The sequence below is a fragment of the Aythya fuligula genome, chromosome 1, assembly GCF_009819795.1.
Source record: "Aythya fuligula isolate bAytFul2 chromosome 1, bAytFul2.pri, whole genome shotgun sequence".
NCBI lineage: Eukaryota > Metazoa > Chordata > Aves > Anseriformes > Anatidae > Aythya > Aythya fuligula.
Window position 1 is genome coordinate 85,818,359 of NC_045559.1, and position 24,900 is coordinate 85,843,258.

General features: G+C 46.0%; 1 protein-coding gene across 1 annotated transcript in view; it reads left to right on the forward strand.

Annotated features, from left to right (window-relative positions):
* ARHGAP31 (Rho GTPase activating protein 31) overlaps positions 1 to 24,694 on the forward strand; it is a 58,852-nt gene extending 34,158 nt beyond the window's left edge. The window contains exons 3-12 of the mRNA XM_032207652.1: positions 122 to 266; positions 5,559 to 5,641; positions 6,356 to 6,463; positions 8,220 to 8,365; positions 9,706 to 9,904; positions 11,657 to 11,781; positions 14,052 to 14,111; positions 14,755 to 15,381; positions 15,717 to 16,030; positions 16,918 to 24,694. Of these exons, the coding sequence (XP_032063543.1) occupies positions 122 to 266; positions 5,559 to 5,641; positions 6,356 to 6,463; positions 8,220 to 8,365; positions 9,706 to 9,904; positions 11,657 to 11,781; positions 14,052 to 14,111; positions 14,755 to 15,381; positions 15,717 to 16,030; positions 16,918 to 19,386 (4,276 nt within the window). The 3' untranslated portion in view covers positions 19,387 to 24,694. The remainder of the gene's footprint in view (positions 1 to 121; positions 267 to 5,558; positions 5,642 to 6,355; positions 6,464 to 8,219; positions 8,366 to 9,705; positions 9,905 to 11,656; positions 11,782 to 14,051; positions 14,112 to 14,754; positions 15,382 to 15,716; positions 16,031 to 16,917) is intronic.
* The last annotated feature ends 206 nt before the right edge of the window (positions 24,695 to 24,900 follow it).

The window sequence follows — 24,900 nt, forward strand, 5'->3', positions numbered from 1 at the left end:
CACAGTCCTGTCTGCCTTCCAGTTTGTTTTGTCCTCCAGCTGTAAAAGAGTATGCAGAGTGGAGTTTAGGGGTGCTACAGCTCTTATTCATCTAGGTTGCTGTGTCTCTGTGTTGTTTCAGACAAGAGTTTGTTTCTGACCAATGCCCGGACCTGACAAGGGAAGTTTACCTCCAGGACATCCACTGCGTGGGATCTCTCTGCAAGCTGTACTTCAGGGAGCTGCCCAACCCTCTCCTCACATATGAGCTCTACAAGAAATTCACGGTGAGCCCTCTTGCTGCCCTCATTCCTAACCAGAAGCATGGACATGTCACAGGTTCCCCCATGACAGCTGTTTGGGTTTCAGTCTGGTGTCCTGGCTTCTGGTGCATATATCTGTATAAACACTTCCCAGTGCTTGTCCCTTCTCATCTTGCACTGGCTGTCTTTCCCTGTCCTTGTTTCTTTCCCCCCTTTCATGTTTGTTTCTCTTGTTTTCTCTGTTATTTCCTTTCCTTTGCTCATTTTATTCACTGCACTGCTTCCCTGGTGTTACTCTTTCTCCCCACTGTGCACCTCCTTCCAGAATGGCTAATTCTCTTTGTTTTCCTCATTACTGTCCATCACTGAGAGCCTTTGGGGTCATCTGGGGCCTCTGATCATAATCACAAGGGAGTGGTTTCCTCTTCTCTGTTCCTTCCACAGTCCTTGACACCTGAACAAATGGATTGCTCAACCCATGTGTAAAGTATCGACTTTTTTTTTTTTTTTTTTTTTTTTTTTTTTCATCTGTAGCATTTTCACACAGTTTGTCAGAGAGCAAATGATGACACAGGTTATGCCAGCTATGACATATCAGGTCTGTCATGATCATACCATAAATACAAACAGCAGAGGAAAGTGGCAGCTGGCCAAGCAGAAATCTCCAACCTTGTTTAAATGGATTGTAATTCAGAGAGTAGTAAATTGATTCTGCAAAACAACCATAGATTATACATGGATACAGTAAGAGAAGATGGCAGGGAGCTGGAAAATATGACTGTGAAGCCTGAATTTTTAAGAGAGTTGGCTAATATTGGTGACAGATAATATTTCATTAAAAGGTGGCAGCGCAAGCTATACTTGTCGTAAAGGCTGCCTGTTTCTTACCCTTCTAAATCCACTTTTAGCTGTCTATGACACTAACAAATTTAAGTCTAGTCATTTAGGCTGAAATTGTCCATGCTTGAGGTGTGAATTTTAAGTTTAAAAGCATTCACTATCTTCTTCAAACAACAGGGGTGGGGGGATGGTGAAGATTATTTTATCAGTGTTAGAAACATCCATCCTTTGTTAAGAATTTCTATCATCCTACTCTTTCTCATTTGCTGGAGGGTGGAGAGGACAGACATTGCCAAAAAATGTTGGATGTGGCAGGGAAATTTTGCAAAATCATGTCCAGATGAGACTGGAAGTGGCAAGCAAGCTGAGCTTCAGGTGCTGCTATCTGCATCACCTCTACCCTGAGTCAAGAATTTCCAAACAGCACTACTGTGGCTCAGGAGGCACTGAGAAAAACGTGTTGGGTCCACACAAGAAGACATTATCCAAAGACGCATTGTGCAAGGGGTCTTACTGTAGGGCAGAGCCAAAGGAGACCAGTCAAAGAGCAACTTGCTATAAGAAGTCAAGTAGCTGCTTGGGACTATAACTGAGCTGGGGAACAACAACTTGCTAGCCTTGCTATGCTGCCTGACAGATACACAACAGTGCTAAGTGTCTTGCTATTCCCATGATAATTTTTAAGTAAGACTGTGCTGTGGTTTGAGGTGGTGGATAGTCAAAACCTCAGTCACAACTCTGAGCAGATGTGAAAAATTTTCCTATACCCTCAAGATACAGGGATCCTTAGGATATAGGATAGGATCTCCAAAATGGAGACAGTCAGGGTGAATAGGACCTTGAAAATACAGGGTATAATTGAACCATTCATAGTAACTGATGAGCCTCATTCTTGTTGCAGATATTTGGCTGGTGTCTTTCTGGCTATCATTACTGATTTATGAAAGAAAAATGCTATAAAGGAAACATGAAGATTTAGATGGAAACTTTTTTAGGAAAGAATGTTTGCTGAAAAGTGCAGTTTTGAGATGATGACTTGCAGATTTTGGTCAGATACATTTGGTAAATAGTTTTATTCAAAAACAAAAGGGAAAACACTTCTGTAACTATCCAAATGTTTCTTTTACAAATACTTTCTAAAGGAAATGTTTCAACTTTAAATCAACACATCCAGCTCTTAAATAAAACATCTTTCAGAAAAGGGTTAAATAGCCCCAAATTTAAATGAGTTTTTCTTTCACTTTTGGTTGAAATGTGATCCTTGGTCGACCTTGAACAATTGTTTTTAAAAATCTTGTGCCAGCTCCCCCAAATGTTATCACTTTAGATCGACCTAAAAGGGATTTTTTTTTTTTAAACTCCGTCTTCTTAGTTTGCTCTGCCACAAAATCCATTATTCACATAATTCTGCTCAGTGGAGATTTATAATGGGTAACCCAGCTGACAGGAAACACAGTCAGATACAGGGAGGAAAGAAATAAAAAAGACCAAATCCCCAAGGAGCAGAAAAAGCGCTATAGGAGCGTGCGTGTGCGTGGGGTGTCTGAGCAGGGAATGGTGGCAGCTGTGCCTGAGCAGAAGAGCGCTAGTAGGAGTAAAGGATGCATGCTAATCCCAGACTGACTCACTCGGAGTTGCTTCTGAGATGGGATAGGCTCCACATTGAGTCACCGGAGTGATTCAGACATTTGTGGCTAAGGAAAGTCAAATTCTTAATGACTAGAGAGGGATCGGCCTTTTGGTCATCATTCATGGTTGTAACATCCCAGTCACGACCTCATAGGCCGTCAACCTTTGCAGCATGGTGTCCTCTCAAGCTCCCCAGTTTTCCGTCCAGTATTCTGGTGCTGGCTGCTTGTTTTATGGAATAGGTAAATTGACTCTACTTGGCTCCTTCCATCCTGGGCATAGGGGTGGATGGTCCTTCAGGACAAGTCAGCTGTAGGAGGCCAAGCCTACCTTCTCTCTCTGGTCTCAGTTCCAGTTGTTATTTGAGGCTTTTGTGAATTGTGCATTCCTGGAATCACTATCAGAGTTACAAAAAAAAAATAAATTTGATTTTAAATGATTTTAAATTGTTTTAGATACCTACCTTCTACCATCCTCAGAGCGCTCTTTTCCTGTTTGTGAGATGAAAATATAAACAACTGGAATTCATGCTGTAATTAGCGGACATATAATAAATGGAGTTACTGGTTCTTCCTTGGATTCTGTATTTTGCTGTTCTAATTCTGAAGTTGGAAAGGTCCTCAGATTTCAAAAGCACAACATGTGTGGGTCAGAAATGTGGTGTGGAGGTTTGAATGGGTCACGACCTCAGAAAGTCTGGTATTCACTTGCTGTCTAAGCATTAGGTCTTTGAGAACTGGAAGTTAAATGTAGGAATAAAAATCAGCACAAATCAGGAGAGAAAATTCTGTGTACAATCCAGTTGAAATATAATGTTTTAGATGCACTAATTAAAATTTGCATTCTTCTCTTTCTTCATCTTTGGGTAAGGCCATTGAACTGGAAACCTTGTATGAAGACTGTGAGAATTCTTGTTTTTAGGATTTCTAGGCTGAATGTAATAGTGTTTTTTGTTTGTTTTTTTGTTTGTTTTTAAAGGATTGATTTCAAACGTTTTAATATTCCTATTTGTTGCAGTGAAAGAGCTGCCCCTAAACCTCCTGATGAGTCACATACCTCAGAAGGGGTCCTCTGCTTGGTCCTTCCTCCTCACCAAGGCATTGTGTCAGCCGAATAACAATGAAAACAAGGAGAAAGTTAGCATCACTTTCTCAAATCTCAGAACAATCTTGTTTCCTGCTTATAGTTGGAAATGAAGCGTACAGCCAGCTCTTTTCAATTCACAAGGGCTTGTCATTTGCAATTCAGGTGTTTTGCAACAGGCGGCCTGGCACACTGCTGCTGTGGATTGCTCTCCTTGGCAGAGACCTGATTCATGCACATGTGCAGCTGCCTGTGAGGGCAATGCAGGTCATGGAGGATTTGTACTGCTGTTGGCAGTGTTGTGACGTGGCCCCCGTCTGTGGCACTGCAAGGCTGGATTCCTGGCCTCTGGAGATGGCAATGTTTGGGCATTTGTATGAGTGTGGGCTTGTGACAAGGATAAGCAGTTGGCCCACTGCTGTATTTATGGTAAAATGTAGTATAAGACGTTAACCTACCTTTAATTTGGGCAAAAGAAATGCATCCACATCTCACATATACCCAACTAGTGAGCTCACTCATTTTTCTTTGCTGTGACACCAATGAGTAAGTTCAAGCTCGAGGGCATAGATCTTAATTCCCAGTCTTAGGGAATAAAATATATAAGCTAGCTAGATTTGGCTTACTGTTGGTTGTACATGAGAAATGGTCTGCAGGGAAAAGGGCAGGGACCTCAACAGAGACGACAGCATCGTTAGTGGGGATGTCATAGGGACTGCAAGGACAAGAAGATGCTTCTGTTGTTGTAACTCGTAATTTCAGGTTGATGGTGTTTAAGCGGCGGGTGGTTTGGGACGGGTTATTTCCTTCCTCTCCTTTCCTAGCAGTGCTGACGTCTGTCTGTAGGCAAAGCTGCTGCTGGCAGCGTGGGTCCCAGCATCTTTCTTTGAACTCACTCCAAACTCCAGTGGCAGCAGGGTAGGCAGGAGGTTCCCAGACAGTCATGCATTGTTTGAAGTCGCTGGTGGTTTGCCCTCCCCCAGCACAAAAACTGAAAGGGAATAGCTGAACAGATGGATACCAATGCAGTAAACTCCTAGGAATGCAGACAAAAGCTTATCATGGCTTTTTAAGCTTTTGCTCCAGAGGCACTTGATCAAGACCAAGATGTATAACCTCGGTTCTGTCTAACCTTGTCTAACCTTGAGTATAGGAACTTATTAACCTACCAGGACAGTGATTTTTTAAGGCTTCTCCCACCATAAAAGAGGCAAACTCACACAGACTACTTCTAGTTATCTTTATATGACAGACACATATGGCTTATTTTAATGAATGTAAAGTATGCACATCCAACCCTTTTTTATTACACTGGGCTTGAAAGACCTGTTTTATTTTAACACAGTTTTGGGGAAGGGACATTTTCATTCATTCATCTTTTTAATTTTTCAATATTTTCACTTCTCTCTTTCCTCTCTATTTCTAATTTACTCATCACTATCCTTGTTAAATGAAGGAAAAAAACACACACACACACAAAAAACATAATTCCTAATTGAAGCTTTCAGTTTTCAAGCCTCCCTCCCCTCAAAACATTAACCACCGTGTCTCAAGGTGTGGGGAAGATGTACCAATACATGAAATAACAGCACAGCAAATCTCTGGTGTGCTGGGAACACAAATCAACTTCTCCTACCAATATCTCTGCAAGGTAACAAGAGAGCATTCCCTCAGAGACAGGCTGTCTCATGTGACCTTCCTTATCCCTCTTCCTTTTCCCCTAAGTCTGTCGCCAGGGTGGACTGTTTCCTTCTATCTCCACAGGAAGCAGTATCACGCTTCCCTGAGGACGAGCAGTTGGCACGAATACAAAATGTCATCCAGGAGCTCCCACCATCACATTACAGGTGAGAATGTGTCCATCAAGGCTCTGAGGAACGGGGTGGTGGCTGTCACCATCAGGCAACGTTGCTTGAAACAGCAATAGAGTTCATTTCCAGAAATTAATTCCCCAAAGCTGACTCACTGTTTCCAAATCTGGCAACAATTTATCTGGCATGTAAATGTCATTGAACAAGCCATCATTAAACAGGCTCTCCCTGCCTCGGTCTATCCTCCTCCTCCCTGGGTATGACCACCATGGCACCCTTAGCCAGTGTACTGGGTGTGGTGAGAAGCAGATTATCTGCTGGAGGCACTTAAGCACGAGCTAAGCTCTTGGACTTTGCAGGGTCCAACCCTTTCTCCTACCCAGCTGCTATCTCCTTTGCACCCATCATGCTAAGGATTGATTTGTTTGTGTCCCATCCTTGGCCATCCCAGAGCAAAGATGTTCAGGGATTCACTGCCATCCCATCAAAATCCTGGCTCTGTAAATCCTCAATTTGATGGGACCTGTTGTGCTGACACTGCCCTCCTTGAGGAGGGGACAACTCTGAGCTCCAGGCTGAGCCCGAGACCTGCTGTCCCTGTAGACAAGCATTGGTCACCCGAGTGGAAGGGAGAGCCCACCGGTGGGTCTCACACTTCAGGCTGCAAGGAGCAGCCCTCAGGGGAGACATAACCATGTGCACGATGAGGGACCTGACGATTTTCTCTCTATTCCTGTGAAACCACTGCAGAACGCTGGAATACCTGATCAAGCACCTGACTCACCTGGCCTCCTTCAGCAACATGACCAACATGCACACGAGAAACCTGGCCTTGGTGTGGGCTCCCAATCTCCTCAGGTACAGTAGAGTCCTCCCAGCCCAAGCACCATGTTGAGCTCCACGGAGAGCATCAGCACCTGAGCCTAGAGACACATCCACTGAGGGAAAAACATAGGCAGGAAAAAACAGAACAACTAAAGGGAGTGCTAGAGCAGAGCAAGCAGCTTTTAAAATGAGAAAAAATTCTTCCAGGTTGAATAATTTGAGGTTTTACTGCCAGCATCCAAGGAAACTTGTGGTTTTGCTTCTTCTTCTTCTTCTTCTTTTTTTTTTTTTTTTTTTTTTTATTCAAAAATAAAGCTGTTATTTGTAAGTTGAGCACATTGATTTAAAAATGACGAGTTAGCTCATCACTGTGGAACGGAAATGACATTTCTGACAGTGCCAGTGCTTCTGCAGCGATGCGGTGAGAGACGGCAGGGCTTGGAAGGGAAGAAAACAGGGTAATAATATCACAGGCCTGTCTTGTATCCGGGTCTGCTACACCATAAGTGAAATGAGCTCGATGGACTTAGGATGGCAGCTAGTGTCAGATCACAAGACCACCAGGTAGATTTTGGTTGATTTGCTGGTCACTTGTCTGGGAAGAGGCCCAGATAAGGTGCAGGCAGAAGTTTGTCTGATATGTTGTAGAGCCAGGCAGAACAAGAAAACATTTTGTCTGAAAATTTTATATTGAAATGTTTTTTATTTTGGTGAAGTCGCCTTCTCCACCTATCCCATACCTGTGTGTTGAGAGGATTGAGCTATGCAGGGGCAGTCCAGATAAGGCCTGCTGGGCAGGAGAGGGACATTGACAAAGCTGGTGTAGGGAGCCAGGAGCTGGGGGGGCTGAGAGGAGGCTGCAGGGCAGGCCGGAGGGACATTGGCAAGAGAGCTAAAGGCAAATCACAACAAAGGCAGAACAGGTTCTGAAAATGATTCAGATGTTTACTCTACTGAACATCACAAAGTGGGCCTTTACTACTGAGACGTTTTCATGCCAGCATCTGTCCTTGTCAAAAAAAACTGAAGTCTGTTTCCTCTTGCAATCTATTGTAAGTGCAAGTCCCAGGGAGGATAAGAAAGGAGCAAGCAATGCAATTGCAGTCTCCTTACATGGTTATCCTCTTGGCAATGCCCCAAGCTATTATCTAACACACCAGTCATTAACTTTACAAAGGATCCATTGCCCAGAGATAATTTCTTCAGCAACACTTTGGCATGTCAAGATAAGGAATGTTTCTTTGCTGAGAGCAAGAGTGAGAATGTGAGAGTGCAGGGGGCAGTGAAGAGCCTACTGGGACACACAGCAGAACATTGGCAAATCTGGCATGGGGAGAACACGAGCAGGTTTCTGAGGGATTTCATTCAAACTCTCCTTGGAGAGATGATTGAAGCATTGCATAGGGATCTGGAAGCAGTGCTTGAAGGCTCGTGTGTTGCCTTTCAGGCCCAACTTTGAAAGAGATAAAGGAGGACCAAAGATGAAGAAAAGAGAGCAGTTTGAGAGTCAGTTTTATCTACTGCTAAAGAATGTAAAAGGGAAGGAGGGAAAATAACACAGGCAGGAAAGAAATAACAAAGGTGAGAGAGAAAATGGAAACAGATTTTTAAAAGAGTGAAAAGACAGAGAGAAGGTGAGGGCTTGGTGATCGAAGGAAAGCAAGAGATGCAGCAAGGGAGGCCAAAACATCCCTGTTCCAAGTCTTGCAGGAAAAAAGCCAGTTTCTCATTCCCAAAGGCCTCATGTGACAATAATTCTGGCTACTAGTAAACCTCTTTCCTGGTGCAGGTCAAAGGAGATAGAGGCTGTTGGCTGCAACGGGGATGCAGCTTTCCTGGAGGTGCGAGTCCAGCAGTTGGTGATAGAGTTCATCCTGAATCACGTGGATCAGATCTTCAGCAAAAACAGAAAAGCCAGCTCTGCAGAGAACATCGGTAACAACCTCCCCAAGACACCCTATTTGTCACTTGCCCTGTACTACAGCTCTAACTGTATCCCCTTCCACCGATATTTCAAAAGCATCAACACTTAGAAAGCTCTCACACTCCCCTAAATACATCTTGATCCCAATCCTTCGCTACCCTAGTCCTCCCCATCCTCATCTCCAACATCTCTGGGTACTAGCCTCCTCCAGTGTGCTCCTAGATAGCCCCGAGGCTCATTGTTCACATGATCTCACCTAGCTTAACCCCTTCTTCAGAAGGAAGACCACCCAACTAGCTTCTCAGTTTGGGCCTAAGTTTTCTCTCTAAGCGCTTCAGTCACTCTCTCAGTTCTGTCAGCTGTTGTATCCATCCAACTTGGAGACCACACTCCCAAGATAAAAGTTATGCTTGTGTTTTACAAATTTCTCTGTTGTTCTATGGGAAATGATTGATTTATTTTTACTGGGACATCAGCAGATTTGGGAGATGCTGATTTTTTTTATTGAGTGACAGATTTGCTGTCAAAATTCTTATAAGGCAGAGAAGTGAGAGGGCTTGGAACCGCAGTGATCTCACATCATTTCAGCAGTATGTGTCTTCCTGTTACACACATTATACACACTGGGAAGGCACCTGCAGAAGTGATGGAGTAACCATGCTTCTGCTCTCCTGCCCTGTGTCAACTCATCCCATCCACTTTTCCTTGCTGGCTATCCCTGGAGCCTGCGGTTCCCGCATGGTGCCCTCCTTGAACTGCTGTGCTGGTGTGGGTGCCATTTCTATGCCCATGTTTCTGCCCCAGCAGACGGCAGGGAGTGAGGAACTGTGTCCTTACTGTCACCAGCAGTACAGAAACACATCAATTAGCAAATTCCAAGCCTTTTGTATGTACTGCAGGTACTCCCTGTAGCCCTGAAGGGAAGGTACAGTAATGGAGGTTTTTAGAGCGGTCCCCCTTCCTAGAACAAGACAAGGAGAAAGATGTGGAAGTGAGAGGGAGAATTAGGCTTGGACAGGGGACTCAGCTGCTCCAAAACCTGGGGAGGGAGGAGAACGTATGCATCCTGGTGTTTTTCAGGGACGCCTCTTTAACACCAACGCATCTACAGCAGGGAAAGCAAGCCTGTGTAAAGCAGCCTTTGGCTGGCAAGTGTGGCCCCTGCTGGGAATGCACTCAGATGGATAAGGTTGCTGGGGAGATGGAAGGCTTATCTGACAAAAGCCTCTCTCTCTGCACGTGCTGCTCCTTTTCCCCCTCCGCAGGAGTTGTTCCAGTCAAATAAAGACACAAAGCTCTTGCTCTCATCTCTCCTCACCCCGGGGCTGGAATGTACTTTCTTGCTTTTCAGAGAACGCACCAATTGTGAGAAATCTGTCACTCCCCTCGGCCTCCCTGCCGATGAAGCTGGTGAGCCTGGAAGAAGCACAGGCACGGAGCCTGTCAGCCTCCCACCCTGCTAGGAAGGAGAGGAGAGAGAACAGCTTGCCTGAGATTGTCCCTGTAACCGGCTCCCTCTTCCACACAGTTGTTGACCTCCCTGACAGCAAGTAAGTGCCAAGAGGAGTGTAAAGTGTGAGCAAAAGGAGCAGGTTCCCCAGCATGATTAGGATTGAGACTTCTCTTAGTGTGAAAGCCGCACACCTGCACACATGAATTTACAGCCACCATTGAGAGAAAATTGCATATTCTTCTCAAGAGGCACAGCTGCTCCTGAGGATCTTTTCAGTTGCTGGATTCATAGCTGCACTAGTCCTCGTCCCTCCATTAGGGCAGAACACCCTGCAGGAGGAATTAATTGTCTTTGCGACCTTGTGTGAGTTCAAGGCTTGGCTGAACGAGGGCTGGGCAAGGAGCAGGTCCAGACACTGCTCTCCTACGAGTTCCACCTGCTGGTAGCTTGCCCATAGCACGCCTGGTGGTACTGACCTACTCCGCTTCATCCTTCTCCACCTTCCTCTGTGCTCACAGCCAAGCAGCAAGGCGAAATTTCTCCAGCACTATGAGATATTTACATAGTGGCACCTATGCTGACAAGAGTCCAATTTCAGCGTACACTGCTGCAGTTGTTGGCACTGGTGCCCAGCCTAATTATTTATCTATTGGTCTATCTATCTGCTAATATATGTCTGCTTGACTGCCTTGTTCTGAGAGATTATAGCCTCTGCAGCAGGAGACTCATTAATCTACTGACCCATAAAGCACCGTAGCAAAGGTATTTCTTCACACTTGATATATTAAAGGAAAAATGAGCTGTCTAATAGAATACTGGCAAGAAGATAACCAGTTTAAAACAAAAAAGTGTATTGCCTGTCTACAGTTCCTTTTCCTTTCTCACTTGAAGAGAACAGTCCTATCACTAAGATGTTAATCCTCTTGGTAGGACTGATTTGTGCTCTTTTGAGCACTGATCTGAAAGAAAAGCAGAACTATGAGAATGGGTAGGAAACACATTTTGGAGACTGAGACAGGGTGGTAAAATGGTCTTGCTCTTGAAGATTGAAGGAGGAGTCAGAATGGGTATGTAAAGGAACTGAAACAGAGTTTCATGCAATAACATTCATAGAAGAAAATTGGCTTCCAAAACAGCAGTTTCCTTCTGTTTAAAGCCGGGCTTTCTGAAAAGACACAGGGAACTGGCATCCCACTTCCTCTGACATTTACAAGAAATTGATTTAATTCCCTTAAGCCTCCTCCTTTCAGTTATTACATTATACTAGCATATGATCAACACTCATGATTAAATTCAGATTGACCTGAGAAGCACTAATAGCCATTTGTATTAACAGATCCTTTTATTTTTGCAAATTCATAAAAACTATAAATCATGAGGACTTTAAAGGATAGCTTTGTGCACCAGGCAATAGCTCACATTCCATCAGTTCTATGGAATTTATCTTGCATACTGTCATTAAAACCTATCTAAAAGGCAATTATTTCTTTACTGTGTTACAAGATGGTTCTAGCCCCAGAAACGCCTCCTTTCTGGAGGCAGGCATGGTTGATCACTCAGTCAATCACAGTTGCTGTAGAGTGATGCCAAAGCCAACTCTGTGGAGAGTTGGCTCAGGTGTCTTTCCATCCTTGACATAGTTAAATCAGCAGTACAGATAAATCACTTGCAGATAAGGGAGAGATGTTCGTGTAGTGATGCCTTGCATATACTAAAATTAAAAGAGATGTTAGAGGAAAAGAAGCGAAGTGTTCAGGGGAAAGAGTTCAGAGGCTTTTACGGGATTCTGAAGAAAACAAAAAGGTAAATTTTGTTAATCTCCTGAGCTCTTTTTTTTTTGTTGTTCCAGGAGAAAGTTATCTACCAAGTCCAAGAAATGGAAGTCGATATTTAACTTGGGCCGTTCTGGCTCAGAATCAAAGTCTAAATTGAGTCGAAATGGGAGTGTCTTCGTAAGGGCACAGAAACTCTCTGGTAAGAACACACTTTTCAGTTATATATTTCTCTCCAGAATTTCTCCTGGAGCATTGATAGCATTAGCAACCTGTATCCATGTGACACTAATGCCATTAGACTTGAGACAGTTTAATGGAATCATGTTTTTCCTGGTTTCATGGACATCTTATTTTCATGTGATGGCAAGAAGCACCCTTAAGGATGTTATGCCAGGCAGCTACAGCAAATATTCCATTTTGGTATGTGATAAACAGGCTCCCACTGCCCAGCTGTCGAGCCTGGGGACTAGGAAATGCTATGTGGCATATTGGGTTGGATTAGTCCACTCTTCCAACCCAGCCAACTCCTTACATTCCTTTCACAGCACTGGGTGAGCGGCTGTCCTTCTACCAAAGGACGTTAAAGAACCAACTGTGTTCAGTGTCTTTGTGAAAAACAAGGAGTTCCTATGGCTCCTGGCTCTCAGTATGTTGAGGAAAGTGATTACTTTTTCAACATTTACAAGGGAGAAGATGTCTTTCCTCCTGACTGTAATCCTAAATTCTAGATTCTCCTGAGCTGCAATATCTTAAGCTCTGTGCTTCCTAGAAAATTACCTAGGAGTGCCAATTCCAAGTGTTCAGAAATGATGACTCAAGACCTAAAAATCATAGAGATAGCTTTAGAATAATCATGATTTGCTTATTCGAAACAAGATGAACTTGCAATTTTTAAGATAACCTCATGATTCTAGGAGTTGGTGTTTGAAGGAATGCTACCAAACATTGCAAGACTTAAAATGGTTAGTGTTGCCAACATTATAGAATGCTGCCAACCATGTATAAGAGAGGCAGTCTTTGGATCTAAGATAAGTGTGAAGCCAAATGCTGAATCCAACTTTCTTTGGACACCTGCCTTCCCCCTGTGTTTTACATGTACAGATGGCCTCACACAGAGTGTCCATGGCAGACCTCAAAATAGCTCGCCATCCTATTTTGATCATGGGATCACCTTCTCACTTTGATAAGGAATACTGTGTCCCAAAATAGTACTAGCCCAGGGTTTCCTGGGAATGTTTGGAGCCCAGTGATTGTCAGGGCTGAGCCTTTGTTCCAAGCACAGTACTGAGTGACAGGAGGTTGCACATTTTCACCAGCAGGACGTAAAAATGCAGAACCATGCAGAGATTTAGGCATCAGAGCAGTGCTTTGGAGAAGCAATGCTTTAGCGCTGCCATGTTGTATTTTTGTGTACTCTCTGCTTACAGCATAATGTGGGGAAACAGATGAACTTGCTGTTGAAACTCAGCACATGCTTTATCACGGTTTGTGTCCATGCACACAAGTCTGCAAGTCACATAAAATGTGAGCTCTGCAGCTTGAATTCTGTTCCTCTGGGAGTGCAGAGCTGGTGCTCAAGACATCATGCCCTATAAATGTGAAAGGTAGCCAGGACTCCATATAAATGCGAAAGGTAGCTGGAGTTTCTCCCGTGCTCATGTGAAAGTCCCAGAAGCCTCAATTATATAAACAAATAAAGTCCAACAAGCCTGCTCACTTTCTGCCTACTTTGTGCACCATCGTAAACAGCAAAGTTTGCTCCCAGACGTTTTCCAGAGCTCCCAGGATCCTTTTTGGTGCTGCCAGAAACTAACTTGCTGTTCTTGCCAGCTACTTTCCCCTCCGTCTCCCCTTTCAGAGCAGTAACAGTCACATGCTTCCAAAACCTCTCAGGAACAGACCTGTAGAGTGTTTGGTGACAAATGGCAGATCATTTTTGGACAAGTAAGTCCAGTGAGGATGATCAGGGAATAAGTGGCTTACTGACCACATAAATTTCCTGGTGTGCTTGCTGGAGGCTGGGCATGCTCTTACAAGCAAGAATCTGGGAATGTAACATGGAAATAACCCAACTCTAAAGAATGAGAAGTGGGAAGACGTTTATGCCAGTTTAGTTAAAAAGTCCCCACAAGCAACAACCTGGCATGATCGGGGAGGGCAATGGCACAAGACAGGGATGTCAAACTGCTACAGAGTGAGGATGGTGTTGACTGGCTGGGTTAAGTATAGCTCTCCACATGTCTGGCAGGTGCAAAGCTGTTGTTAGCACTAGTGGATCCCCAGCTGTGGGGACAAGTGTTGTGGGTAATAAGCAGCATGGTGTAGATGCAGAGGGGGAACGCTCGGAAACGGAAAATAACTTTGATGTCTGTCTGGCATGTCTGTCTATATTCAGCCTTTGTTCTTTATGGGCTGAAGCCTGCAAAGCTGCGGGATCTGAAGCCTGTTTCTAAAACTCATTTTCCACAGAAAAAGCAACCATTCGGCCTGCGAAGAGCATGGACTCACTGTGTTCCCTGCCAGTGGAAGGTGAGACATCAACTGCCTATGCTGCACCTCTGCCCTCTCAGCTCTCCCCCAAGCTTGCATATATGCTGTGGTCTGTGTCTTTTCTTATCTCACCGTGTTGTATATCCTCATGTGCTTATGCCACAGCTGCTCACAAGTGCCCTCACCCTTCTGTGCATGCATTTTTAACCTTGAACTGCATCTTTTTTGTTTGTGCGTGCACCTGAGAATTATCACTGTGCCTAGCTGCATCTTTATTAGCAGTGGGATTGCCTTGATTTCATTCTTGGTTATTCTGCTGGGTGCAAAGTCCCCTTTTACAAGAAAAAGTATAAAGCAATTAAAAATACTCGCAACAAACCAAGAAAGCCCTGAGCTATGATCTCTGTGGGCAATGTGTGCTGGCCCTAGACTTGGCTGCCTCGGATTGAGAGTGGCCTCTAATAAAAGTCCTGGATGATTTCCAGTGGAGGGCATCCCATTCAGCCCTGCCTGCCCAGTTTGAAGGAGTCCCAGGGTGACAGTCCCCATCCCTCTGAGGAAATGTGGGTGTTCACCAAGGGCAGGAGCCGTTCCTGGAGGCATGAACATGGGCTCCTTGCAGAGAAAGGCTGCTGCTAGTGCTTTGCTTCCCACTGACTGCCTTGTGTCTTCCCTCCTCTAGGGGAGGATGAAAAGAGCAGATTCAAACGGGCGGTGACTACTGGAGGGTTTTTCGTCCCGGTGATGAAAATGCGGACTGGAGGCACAGGCAGCTCATACGACCTTAGCAAGGAGAATGAGTGGGAGCGGGAAGGATCTGCCATGGGGGCAAAAGGAAGCTCAGAGCTGAGTGGAGACAAAGCTCCTTGCCGGACACCACAGGCAAAATCACCCCCTGAGCAGCTGAAGGTCTTCCGAGCAGCAGAGGACGCCGAAAACGAGCAGACTTGCCCCAAAGGCAGCCGCATGTTCTACACCTCCGAAACAGCCACCAAGTCGGGCTTTCCCAGCAGCCTCTTCCCCTTGGAGGCCTCCCCACGGCACCAGAGGAAAGCCCTGAACATCTCAGAGCCCTTCGCTGTCTCTGTCCCGCTCCGGGTGTCCGCAGTCATCAGCGCCAACAGCACCCCGTGCCGCGTGCCTGCCAAGGACAAGCCTTCCCTCTCCAGCCTGGAGGAGCTGTCTGCCCTGGTGCCCGAGAGCCCCAGCCCCTCGGCCCTGGAAGCGGGGAGCCACACGAGGATGGAGCTGGCCCCAGAGAAGAAGGAGAAGCCACCGGGACCTCTCCTGCCAACGGGAGCAGCCCGAGGTAAAGGTGTGTTGTGGAGAGCTGTGTGGAGCCCATGTTGGGCTACTGGTGGTACCCTGATGCTTGGCTGCAGGGGCGTGGAGGTGGCTCCAGCCTGATCTCGTGGCAGGAAAGAGGCCAAGCAGTGCCAGGGTTGGCGTTGGCAGCTGCAGACGAATACTGGGGCTGAGGAGGTGGCTGTCCTCACAGCAACGCCCTGTTCTGCCCAGAGGAAGCTCTGCAGCTTTCTTTGTTCTCGCTGGGCCAAAATTGCACTGCTTCATTTCAGGGAGCACTGCCAGGCACATGCTTTTGGTCACAAGTCGTTACAAAGTTCATTTGTGTTTCTGATCCAGGCTCTCACCCGGAGGAGCTGGTGGCAGCCAGGAAACCCGAGACATTAGAAACTGCACAGCCCGCAGCAGAAAATCAGGAGATGTTATGTGGGCAGAGCAGCAGCACCAGCAGCAGCAGCAGCCTCCGGCAATCCTCAGAGCAAAGTCCCACCTTGGAGCAAACTCCAGCCTCAGAGGTTCATGCAGGGCTGCTCCCTGCAGGCAAGGCAGAGCAAGGGCCGCTCAAGATGAAGGACATCTCCCCAGAAGGCAGCTGTGGCCAGCAGGATACCCAGAAGGCTAAGCCAGAGGAGGCGCCACGCTTAAGGGACGCGGTAAGGAAGAAGCTGTGAGAAAAAAAGATTGGGGGCAATGTCATGGTGGTGACTGGGAGGCTGTTCAAAATTTCATTGTGTGTCCGTCCATAGGCATGAAAACTCAGTCCATGGCCTAGGCTAAGTAGGGTCAAGAATTGACCATGTATTAGTTTCACTTCTGCTCCCATGAGCATTTGGTGATTTAGCTTTATGCAACAACCGACTGTCTCTTCTTTGTTTTCTCTTTCTGTAACTATGCCTGCAGTCGGTACAATCTGTCTGCTGTGAGACTATCCAAATGTGAGACTGTCCAGGTGTCTGATCCTTTTGACCCAGGGTCTCTGAAATCCTCTTCTATTTTTGCTGTCCCATTTTGTTGATCTGTACAGCCTGAACCTTTCATTTTCATTCCATTCTCTAGACACTTTTTAATTTTTTTTTTCCCCTATCTCCTCTGTATCTCTACCAGAGCTTTTTCACTAAGTTTCTTACGGATATACTCCTCTCTGGACATCTATTCAAAGATCTGTTGGCATATATTCTTAAACAGGTTATTCGTTCCAGTTAGAGTGCAATTTCGGAGTGCAGAACCTCTGGCGAGGACAAGTGAATGGGAAGAGCTGAGAAATGGGCTGAGGCATTCCAGCTCCTCATTCACCTCACTCTTCCAAGTGCATCCTCCCAGGCCTCATTCTGGCTGCATCACAGACCTTCTTCATAAACCTACTTGTTTGTAGAAGTATTTCCTTCGGTGGATTAGTGGCAGTGTGTGTGTGTGTTTCTGTACCCATGAATATGCTTGTCCAGGAGCCACTCTGTCCTAAGAGGGCTGTATGAGGAAAACAGAAGCATATTTACTGGTAAGTTGTGAGCTGTCTGATCATGGCATTTCTTCTGTTTTTCAGACTGAGGAGGACCCAGTGAATGCTCTTCTAGAACCACTGTGGCCAGAGATACAGCATGAACTGAAAATCATCGAACCTGAAGAAGAGCTCTTGATCTTGCCAGCAGCTGTCCCCAAGACAGGCCCAATTTCTGACTCTTCTTCAGCACAAACAAATAGCTTTTCCTCTGGCCCAGGGCAAAGCCCAACCCTGTCTGAGCAGAAATCTGCATGTGGGACACCACAGACCACAGCTCAGGTGCCTTTATTTGGTGCCAGCAACATGGAACGACCAGACAGCCACCACAGCTGCCAGTCTGATGTGGCTGCACAGCAGAGCTGTGCTCCAGCCCTACCCAAACCGGGTACTGTCCCGACTGGTGCAGCCATACCAAAGAACCACCACCCAGTGGTGGAGGACAGCATGAGTGAATGTCTCACTCCTCCCCTGGACTGGAAGCTTCATAGTCAACCAGAAATTACTGAGGTTCCCCCAATAGATACATTTTCTCTTTCCAAAGGAGCCTGCTCAGAGCCAGAGAAAGAAAAAGATAGCACTTGCAAGCTGCAGAAGGAAAGTGAGGGTCATACCAGAGTTCATACTCAAAGGGAGAAGCCTGAGATAATGCCTGCTGATGGAAGGGATGCATTCTCCTCCAAGGAGCTGAGTGGAGCTGGAATCCAGGAGCTGAAGGAGGGCAATGCTGTTAGCAGAACTCATGAAGCTGGTGAGCAGGATGACGAGGATACCTGGACAGACAACGTGCAGAGCTTAGAACTTGTGGAGCCATGGGAGGATCATCAGTGGGTCACGAGCCCCCTCCACTCCCCCACCTTTAAGGACATTCAAGAGAAGACAATACCAGAGTTTCAGCCACAGAGTCAGAGATCAGAGACAGGCCTTTCTCTTAGACCACGATTCAGTCGCAGCCTCTCCCTGGATAGTAAAGACACGGTGATGAGTCTGTGGACTATCCCATTCCCTTTCATAGATGCCCCTGAGCAGCAGCAACCTTGCAGTGACATCTTGCCAGCATCTTGTGAGCTGCCCAAAACACAGCCCATCTTCCCCTCTGGTTTGGGCAGAGCTAAGCAAGATGAGAATAGCACAAGTCTTCCAGAAGAACCTCTGAAACCTGAAGAGCTGAGGTATCCCCATGACAGGGAGGAAACACCAGCTAAGCAAGAAGAACCCTCCAGAATCCCTCTTTCAGAACCAGAGGAGAAAAAATTGGACGCGAGCAAAGAAAACCCTTGGAGCTCAAAGCTCGAGCTGTCTTTGTCGTACCCAAATACCCCAGAGTGTTCTTTAGAGACAAAGAACACAAAGGAGGAGTTGCCCATATCTCAAGACACTGCCCTGGGAGGAGATGCCGTTACCAAAGCATTGTGCTCTGCCACTGAATCAGGTCTGAGTAATAAAGGTGAAGAAACACCTCGTAAAGTAAAGACTAGGCCGTCGTCCCTCAACTTGGATACACTCCTTCCAGCCCCAGATTTCTTCACTTTTGAGAGCCTGGCCTTGCCCTCTGCCACTGGGCACCACCTCTGTGGGCAGAAGGAAGTGAAAAGCAGTGACTCTGTGCCATCCCTGCCAACTGCCTGCCCTGCTGTGGGTAAAGGTGTTCCCTGGGGATCTCCTTTCAACGCTCACGTGGATCTGGACTTGGATTACCTGGCTGTGGCCCATGCCACCACCGGCCGTCGTAACTCTGCCCCTGTCAGCGTGTCGGCGGTGAGAACCTCCTTCATGATTAAGATGTGCCAGGCTAGAGCCGTGCCTGTGATACCACCGAAGATTCAGTACACCCAGATCCCCCAACCCCTGCAGGCTCAAAATGCTGCTCCCCCAGCAGAGAAGAAGGAGGCAGAAGCTAAGCAGGCTGGCAGACAGACACAGCGGGTGGCATGGGGCCACCTGGAGCCCCCCAAGAGCCCGCAGACAGAGAAGAAAGCCAAGGCGGAGAAAGAGAACAGCGACCCAGCTCAAAAGGACTCAGCCTGCCCTTGGCACAGCAGCCTTGGATCTTCACTGGAGCCATCTCAATCCAACCATAACCCTGCCCTGGATGCCCCCGTTCTGCGCCGAAAGCGCACTTCGGAGGGGGAGACGGCTGAAGATAACCCACAGTCCTCGAAGATGGAGAGGCCGTCGGGGTTCTCCAAGCCTTCCTATAGATCTAGGCCCGGGAGGCCCCAGAGTTTGATTCTCTTCAGCCCCCCTTTCCCCATTATGGACCACCCCTCCTCTTCAGCAGACTCCAGGGTGCTGTTATCACCCATAAGGAGCCCCACTCAGACCACCTCTTCGAGCCCCATCTGTGGCGATCTGTCTGAGACTTCGAGGACAACGCCCGAGGGGGTGACTCTGAGGAACAAAATGACCATCCCCAAGAATGGCCAGAGACTGGAGACTTCTACCAGCTGCTTTTACCAGCCACAGAGGCGCTCTGTGATTCTGGATGGACGAAGTGGGAGGCAGATTGAATAGCAACAGCCTCCCTTACTCCTTTTCTGTGGTGGATGGGATGGCAGTGTCTACACCAAGACCAACTCTTTCCATTTTGCTGTTGTTGTAACTGTTTTGTGCAAGGAGGACCCAAATCTTTTACCATTTCCTGCGAAGCATTTTGCTCACAGTCTTTTTGTCTTGCTTTTCCTTCCCTTTCTCATCCCTTTGTAGTCCCTCACTGTCTTGCTTTTTTGTAAACCAGTCCCAAGGAACTTGCCTTTCCTCGTTCTTGTTATCTAACAAGCCCTGTGGAAGCCTCATCCTCTCTACAGGAAAAAGAAAAAAAAAAAAAAAAAAAAGGAAAAGTAAATCTCAGAATAACTGAAAAAACAGAGTGGGGGGAAACTGCAGCCCGGGGTGCAGGGGCAAACATCTGCTGAGGAGGTAAGTTTAGATGCTTGGGGCCTCTTTCTATATTTTCCCAGCAGCTATTGAAGGACCATGGCTGTCTGTCTCTGCTGTCTTGCTGTCTTGTTTGGAGAGTGTAAGAAAACAGTGTAGGAAGCTGGGGATAGCTGAAGAGGAAGGTGAAGCTGGCACGAGCAAGTGACAAAGGGTGTGAGCTACACAAGGATGTTCCAGTGGCAAACATGCAACCTGAGGGCACTGCCTCCAGCTTTTCTCCTGCATCAAAGATGGCATCTTTCCACCATGTGTAAGGTGGAATGAAAGCTGGACTGGAAACGCCCAGTTGTTCTGTCAGTCTTCCAAGTCCTGATCATGAGATTTTTTGTGCTCAGCCACACCTTCCTTTGGTAGGCAAGATTTGTGTGGCTGGAGAATGAGTGTCCATTGATAGAGACTTCTCAGGCTGCTATCAATGGAAGTGAAGACACAGTCATAACAAAGGCCAGTATCAACTATTTTCATCATTGCTTAAAGCCAGGTGACACCTCTGTAACTATCTCCAGCTGTGCTCCACACTGCCTACAGCAGAGAAAACCAAGAGGATCTTCTGATCTGCATGTCCTTGGGCTATTGCCCTCCTGCACCCTGACTGATGGATCTTTGACCCTTGGTCTTTCATTGCCACTGTGTGGCATGTCCCCAGGTGCTTCTTCCTCCTTCAAACTTCTTGTTCCTTACGATTTTATGTTGTTTCTTTGAGAGCATGGCTGGCTTTCACCTCCCTGCCCTTCAATGCTTTCAAATTGATTGAGGGTATGGTAAAGAGGATGCTTTGTGGGACTGTAGAACAGATCGCAAACAATATCCTGAGAGGGGGATTTGAAGTGAATTAAACTCTCTCCTGAAGGGCCGTTATCGTTACAGGCAAATACATGTTCATATAAGCAATAGCTGCTGTGGGAATAGAATTAAAGCTTCCTTTATAAAGCCTCTAACTCCGAGTTAACTGCAGGTTCATCTGTTGCCTGGTACGTGACGGTGGGTGATTGCAAAGGCAGGTACAGCCCATGCTGTTTCTGAGATTTAAATGCCACCAGTGGCTAGGAGGAGGTGGGAACACAGGTGTTGCTACCAGCGCTGAGATTGTCCCTGTAATGGTGCTTGCAGGGCCCATCATTCGTGGAGGTGTATGAGTTTGTAGGCTCTCTGATGGGTATTATGGGCTATAGTTTGAGCAGTAACTGGGCATCTGGTAGTTAGTGCTATAGCCACCACAAGTATCAGTCGGAATTTCCCGGTGGATGTATGTTTAGGGCTTCTTTCATAATGTACTGTAATTTTAAAATTGTAAAACCCAACACACAAGCTCAGCCCATGAGCTCTTGGTCTGTCATGAACGTGTCACTTAATTAGTGTCATTGTGGCTGGAGGGCCTGGTCTATTCACTGCTTTGTCTGCACACTTTGATTGCTAAAGGGGAGAGGTGACAGAGTGCTTTTGAGAAGCTCCGGGCACACAGATGCAAGGAATACACCTTCAGCAGAATTTTATCTTGCCATATCCAAAGGGAGCGCGAAAAAACAAGAGGGCGTGTCTCTGTAACAAGTTACTGTATTTGATCCTCCCCATTGCACGTCCCACTTGTGTGTAATGCAATGTAGGAGGGAACAGAGCAAAGGACTAAGCCCATGCTGTCAGTTTGGTTGAGGGAGAATATTAATCCTGGAGTTCTTGTTTGGGTCCATACTGTCTCACAGATGCCAGCCTCTGCTTTACCTGGGCAAGCTGTGGACAGCCAGTTCAGCATATCCAGCTTCATGACAACTCTATTAGCCTCCTCCCAGATCATAAAATGCCTGTGCAGCCTCCCATTAAAACCAGGGGCTTGCCAGTTTTCCATATTCCTCATAGTACAGCTCTGTGTTGCGTTGAGATGGCATCCAAGTGCTTTCCTACTGCCTCATGGGAAAGCTTTTAAACACCACGGCTGGAGTAGTGGCAAATGACTTTGGAAGGTGTGGTACGAGGTATTGTGGTGAGGCTTTACAGAGAGCAAAAGTAATGGAAATGGTGCCCAGATTTTTTGGCGTCAATAAAACAGTTTACTTTGGGCAGGGATTTATATTCTCTCAGTTCCTAGTTGCGACTGCCAAGGCACCTGGAATGGAGCCAGCCAAACTCATAAAGTAATGTGTCAAAAGAAAAAGAAAATGTGATGAAACCTTGGCACCTTAAAACCATTCTTTCTTTTCCTCCTTGATCTCATATAAGCTGATCTACGAACAAGAAATGAGGTCTGGCAATTTGTATATAATACACTGCCTCAACTCTTAACAGCGTTCCAGTTAGTAAGAGTGCTTTTGGCATAATTGGTGAAGTTCCTGCAAGAGAAAATTATTAGAAAATTATGTGTAATATTCAAGATCGACCTCGACTAAAATCTGTATCCAGACTGTAATTTTTAAAGGTGCTTCAGAATGTGAACTCAAATCCAGGTCCTGGATTTTAATTAAGCAGAGATTCTGCAACAAGATCTCTATTTTCTAGCTTGATCAGAGCTGTATTTGCAATTTCAGATCCGACCTGCAGCTGCTGTATCAAACTTCCAAGATCCTAGCCAGGTGGACAGAATGCAGGCCCATCATGATAGCTTTATGGTTGCAAGTGGACTCGTGTCACGAGAGAAGAGATAAGGCCCCAGATCCTTCAGAGCTGAGAGCAATTTCTTTACTGCCCAAATATCACTATGCCCAGCTCCAGACCCAAACTTCTGCAGTTTCTAATGATCAAGGGTGGGTCTGTGTTGGTACTACAGTTGCAGTCAGCTTCAACAACCAAGGCTTGATATCTGGACAGAGCCAGGAAAGAGAAGTTGTCAACTTTTGAGTGGTGCTGACTGTGTGGTTGGAACCTCCTGAGACGCCACATTACTAAGCCATTCCTGGGGTCAGCCCCAGGATCAGACCTGACGTCATCTTCCCTTTAGGGCCCTTAGGCTGTTCCCTGACACCCTGCAGTAGCAGATTGAACCTGAGACCAGAAGGTTTTCTGAGGTTTGGGGTTTTGCAGTTGTATTTGGGGCAGTACCAAACTCCTGCTCTCCAGCATGATCCTGAAAACACAAGGTTTTACGAAAGGATATTGTTTCTTTGATTGTTCCTTGGTTTTGTTTGTTTTTTTTTCTGTGAAGCATTGAGAGAGAAAGGACAGTGTTACAGGAGATGGGCTTGGCCCAGTATTTGAAGGTTTGTGTGAGATCTAAGTCAAAGGTTCTTGGCACTATAGAAAGGATCTTCCTAAAAAGTCTATCACATCGTTTGCAGCTTTGCAAAGATCATTTCAGAGACCTAAAAGAAAAATCTAATTCCCTGGGACTATGGATGTTTAAATATCTCCTTTAGGACTGTCCCCTTTAGGCCACCCCTAAACTTGCAGATGGACTCCGTCTCAATCATGACATTGTACCACAAGCATTTGCTGCTTGTGGCCTTCTACCGGTGGGAAATGAGAGAGGTGGCTTAATTTCACTTATTTTTCGCATGTCGTCAGTGGGTTTGTGCAGCTTCTGTTCAGTGCAGGAGCATAGCTCAGTGTGAAATGGTTGGGCTGGCAAAGAGGTGAAACCCCTGATGGAAAGGAGGGACGTGGTTAATGTTAGCCTGTGTGGGAGCTGCCTTATTGGAGAGAGGGTAAGCAGAAATGAGTGTGCAATCTCACCTTATAAGCCACATTCCTCTGGACTGCCCATCCTATGCTATTACTGCGGGAAGACCGAAGCACTTCTTTTTTTCACCTTTAGAGCTTCAGGGGAACGTAGGTCTGCATCAGAGGGCATTCATAAAGCCCTGCAGTATTTTCCCTCACCTGGAGTCCAAAAGGTGCAATCAAAGTCTATTTTCTTTCCTAATGAATTCTGAAATGCCTGTAGTGGTGAATATTGTGTTAAATTTATATATATATATATATATAAAAGAACATTTTATATAAATATATTAAAAAGGAAATGTAATTAAAATGAAGGAATTGTCTAAATGGAATCCTGCACATCTGTGAAACTTGGGCTGATGCGTGGAACTGTTTTATGTTGCAACTTTTCTAGCCCTGAAAGTGTGAGATCAACTGGCTGTCTGCCCGCAGAGAAGCTAATTAGTTCTGACTGTTTTGTGGTGGGCAGAAGGCCTGAATCTGCCTTCCTGAGCAGGATCTTGTCCTGGGAGAGGAAGGATGACATCAGGGGAGACCAGAGTGCAAAGACTGACTTGGCTTCCTACCACAAGCTTCTCCCCGGTCCTTGAAAACAAGCAATCTGCTGGAACACATAGTCCCTTTTGGGCATGCCCAGGTTTTGCAGTTGTCTCTCTTGCTTCTCTCCATCTCTAGAAAATAACCTCTAGGGCTGGGGGAGAAGCTGTAGCTGATCCCAATTCAGTTTAGCTTTTTCTCGCTCCTAATCAATGTAAAGGCTTGGTGTTAACTACTTGTGCTCCAAGCAAGGAATGGAAAGCTTGCCACTATGTTCAACTGGAGATGGAGCAGGACTTTCACAGGCCTGGAAAGGAAGAACAGCAGGAGGCAAGTGCTTCCTGAGGGCTCCATGCAGCAGCCCAGACCTCGGATATTGTTCTTGCAGACACTGGTCTCCTTCGAAACACTATTTGCTGCCACATCAAGGGAAAGGTTGGAAGTCAGACACTGTGAAAAGGACTGTCCCCATCCCGCTGGCTCTGGTTTTTGATTATTTCTCCTGCTAGCCCTGATGGATTGTATTTTTTTAAGCTTTGTTCTCTGTGTGGACTTGCCTGTCTTTGTGCCTTATTGCTTAAAAAAAAAAAAAAAAGAAAGAAAAAAAGAAAAAAGAAAAACAACATTGAAAAAAAAAAAAAAAAAAGATGTTTTGCCAGGTCTCAGCCATGAGATTAAACTGGAGTTTTTATAAAAACAGATCTGTGCCCTAGTGATGTTTTGAAATATTTTCTTTCTCCTGGATTTGGTTTATGAATGCAATGTAAATGCATTTGTCTTCCTCTGACATGGAGTTAGAGCCCTTCTCTTGTTGTGTGAGTGGCCAGGGCACTAAGCTGTGCTTGTCTGGGTTTTGACTGTGGGGGTGAATGTTAAGGCCTTGATCATACATATTTCTGACTG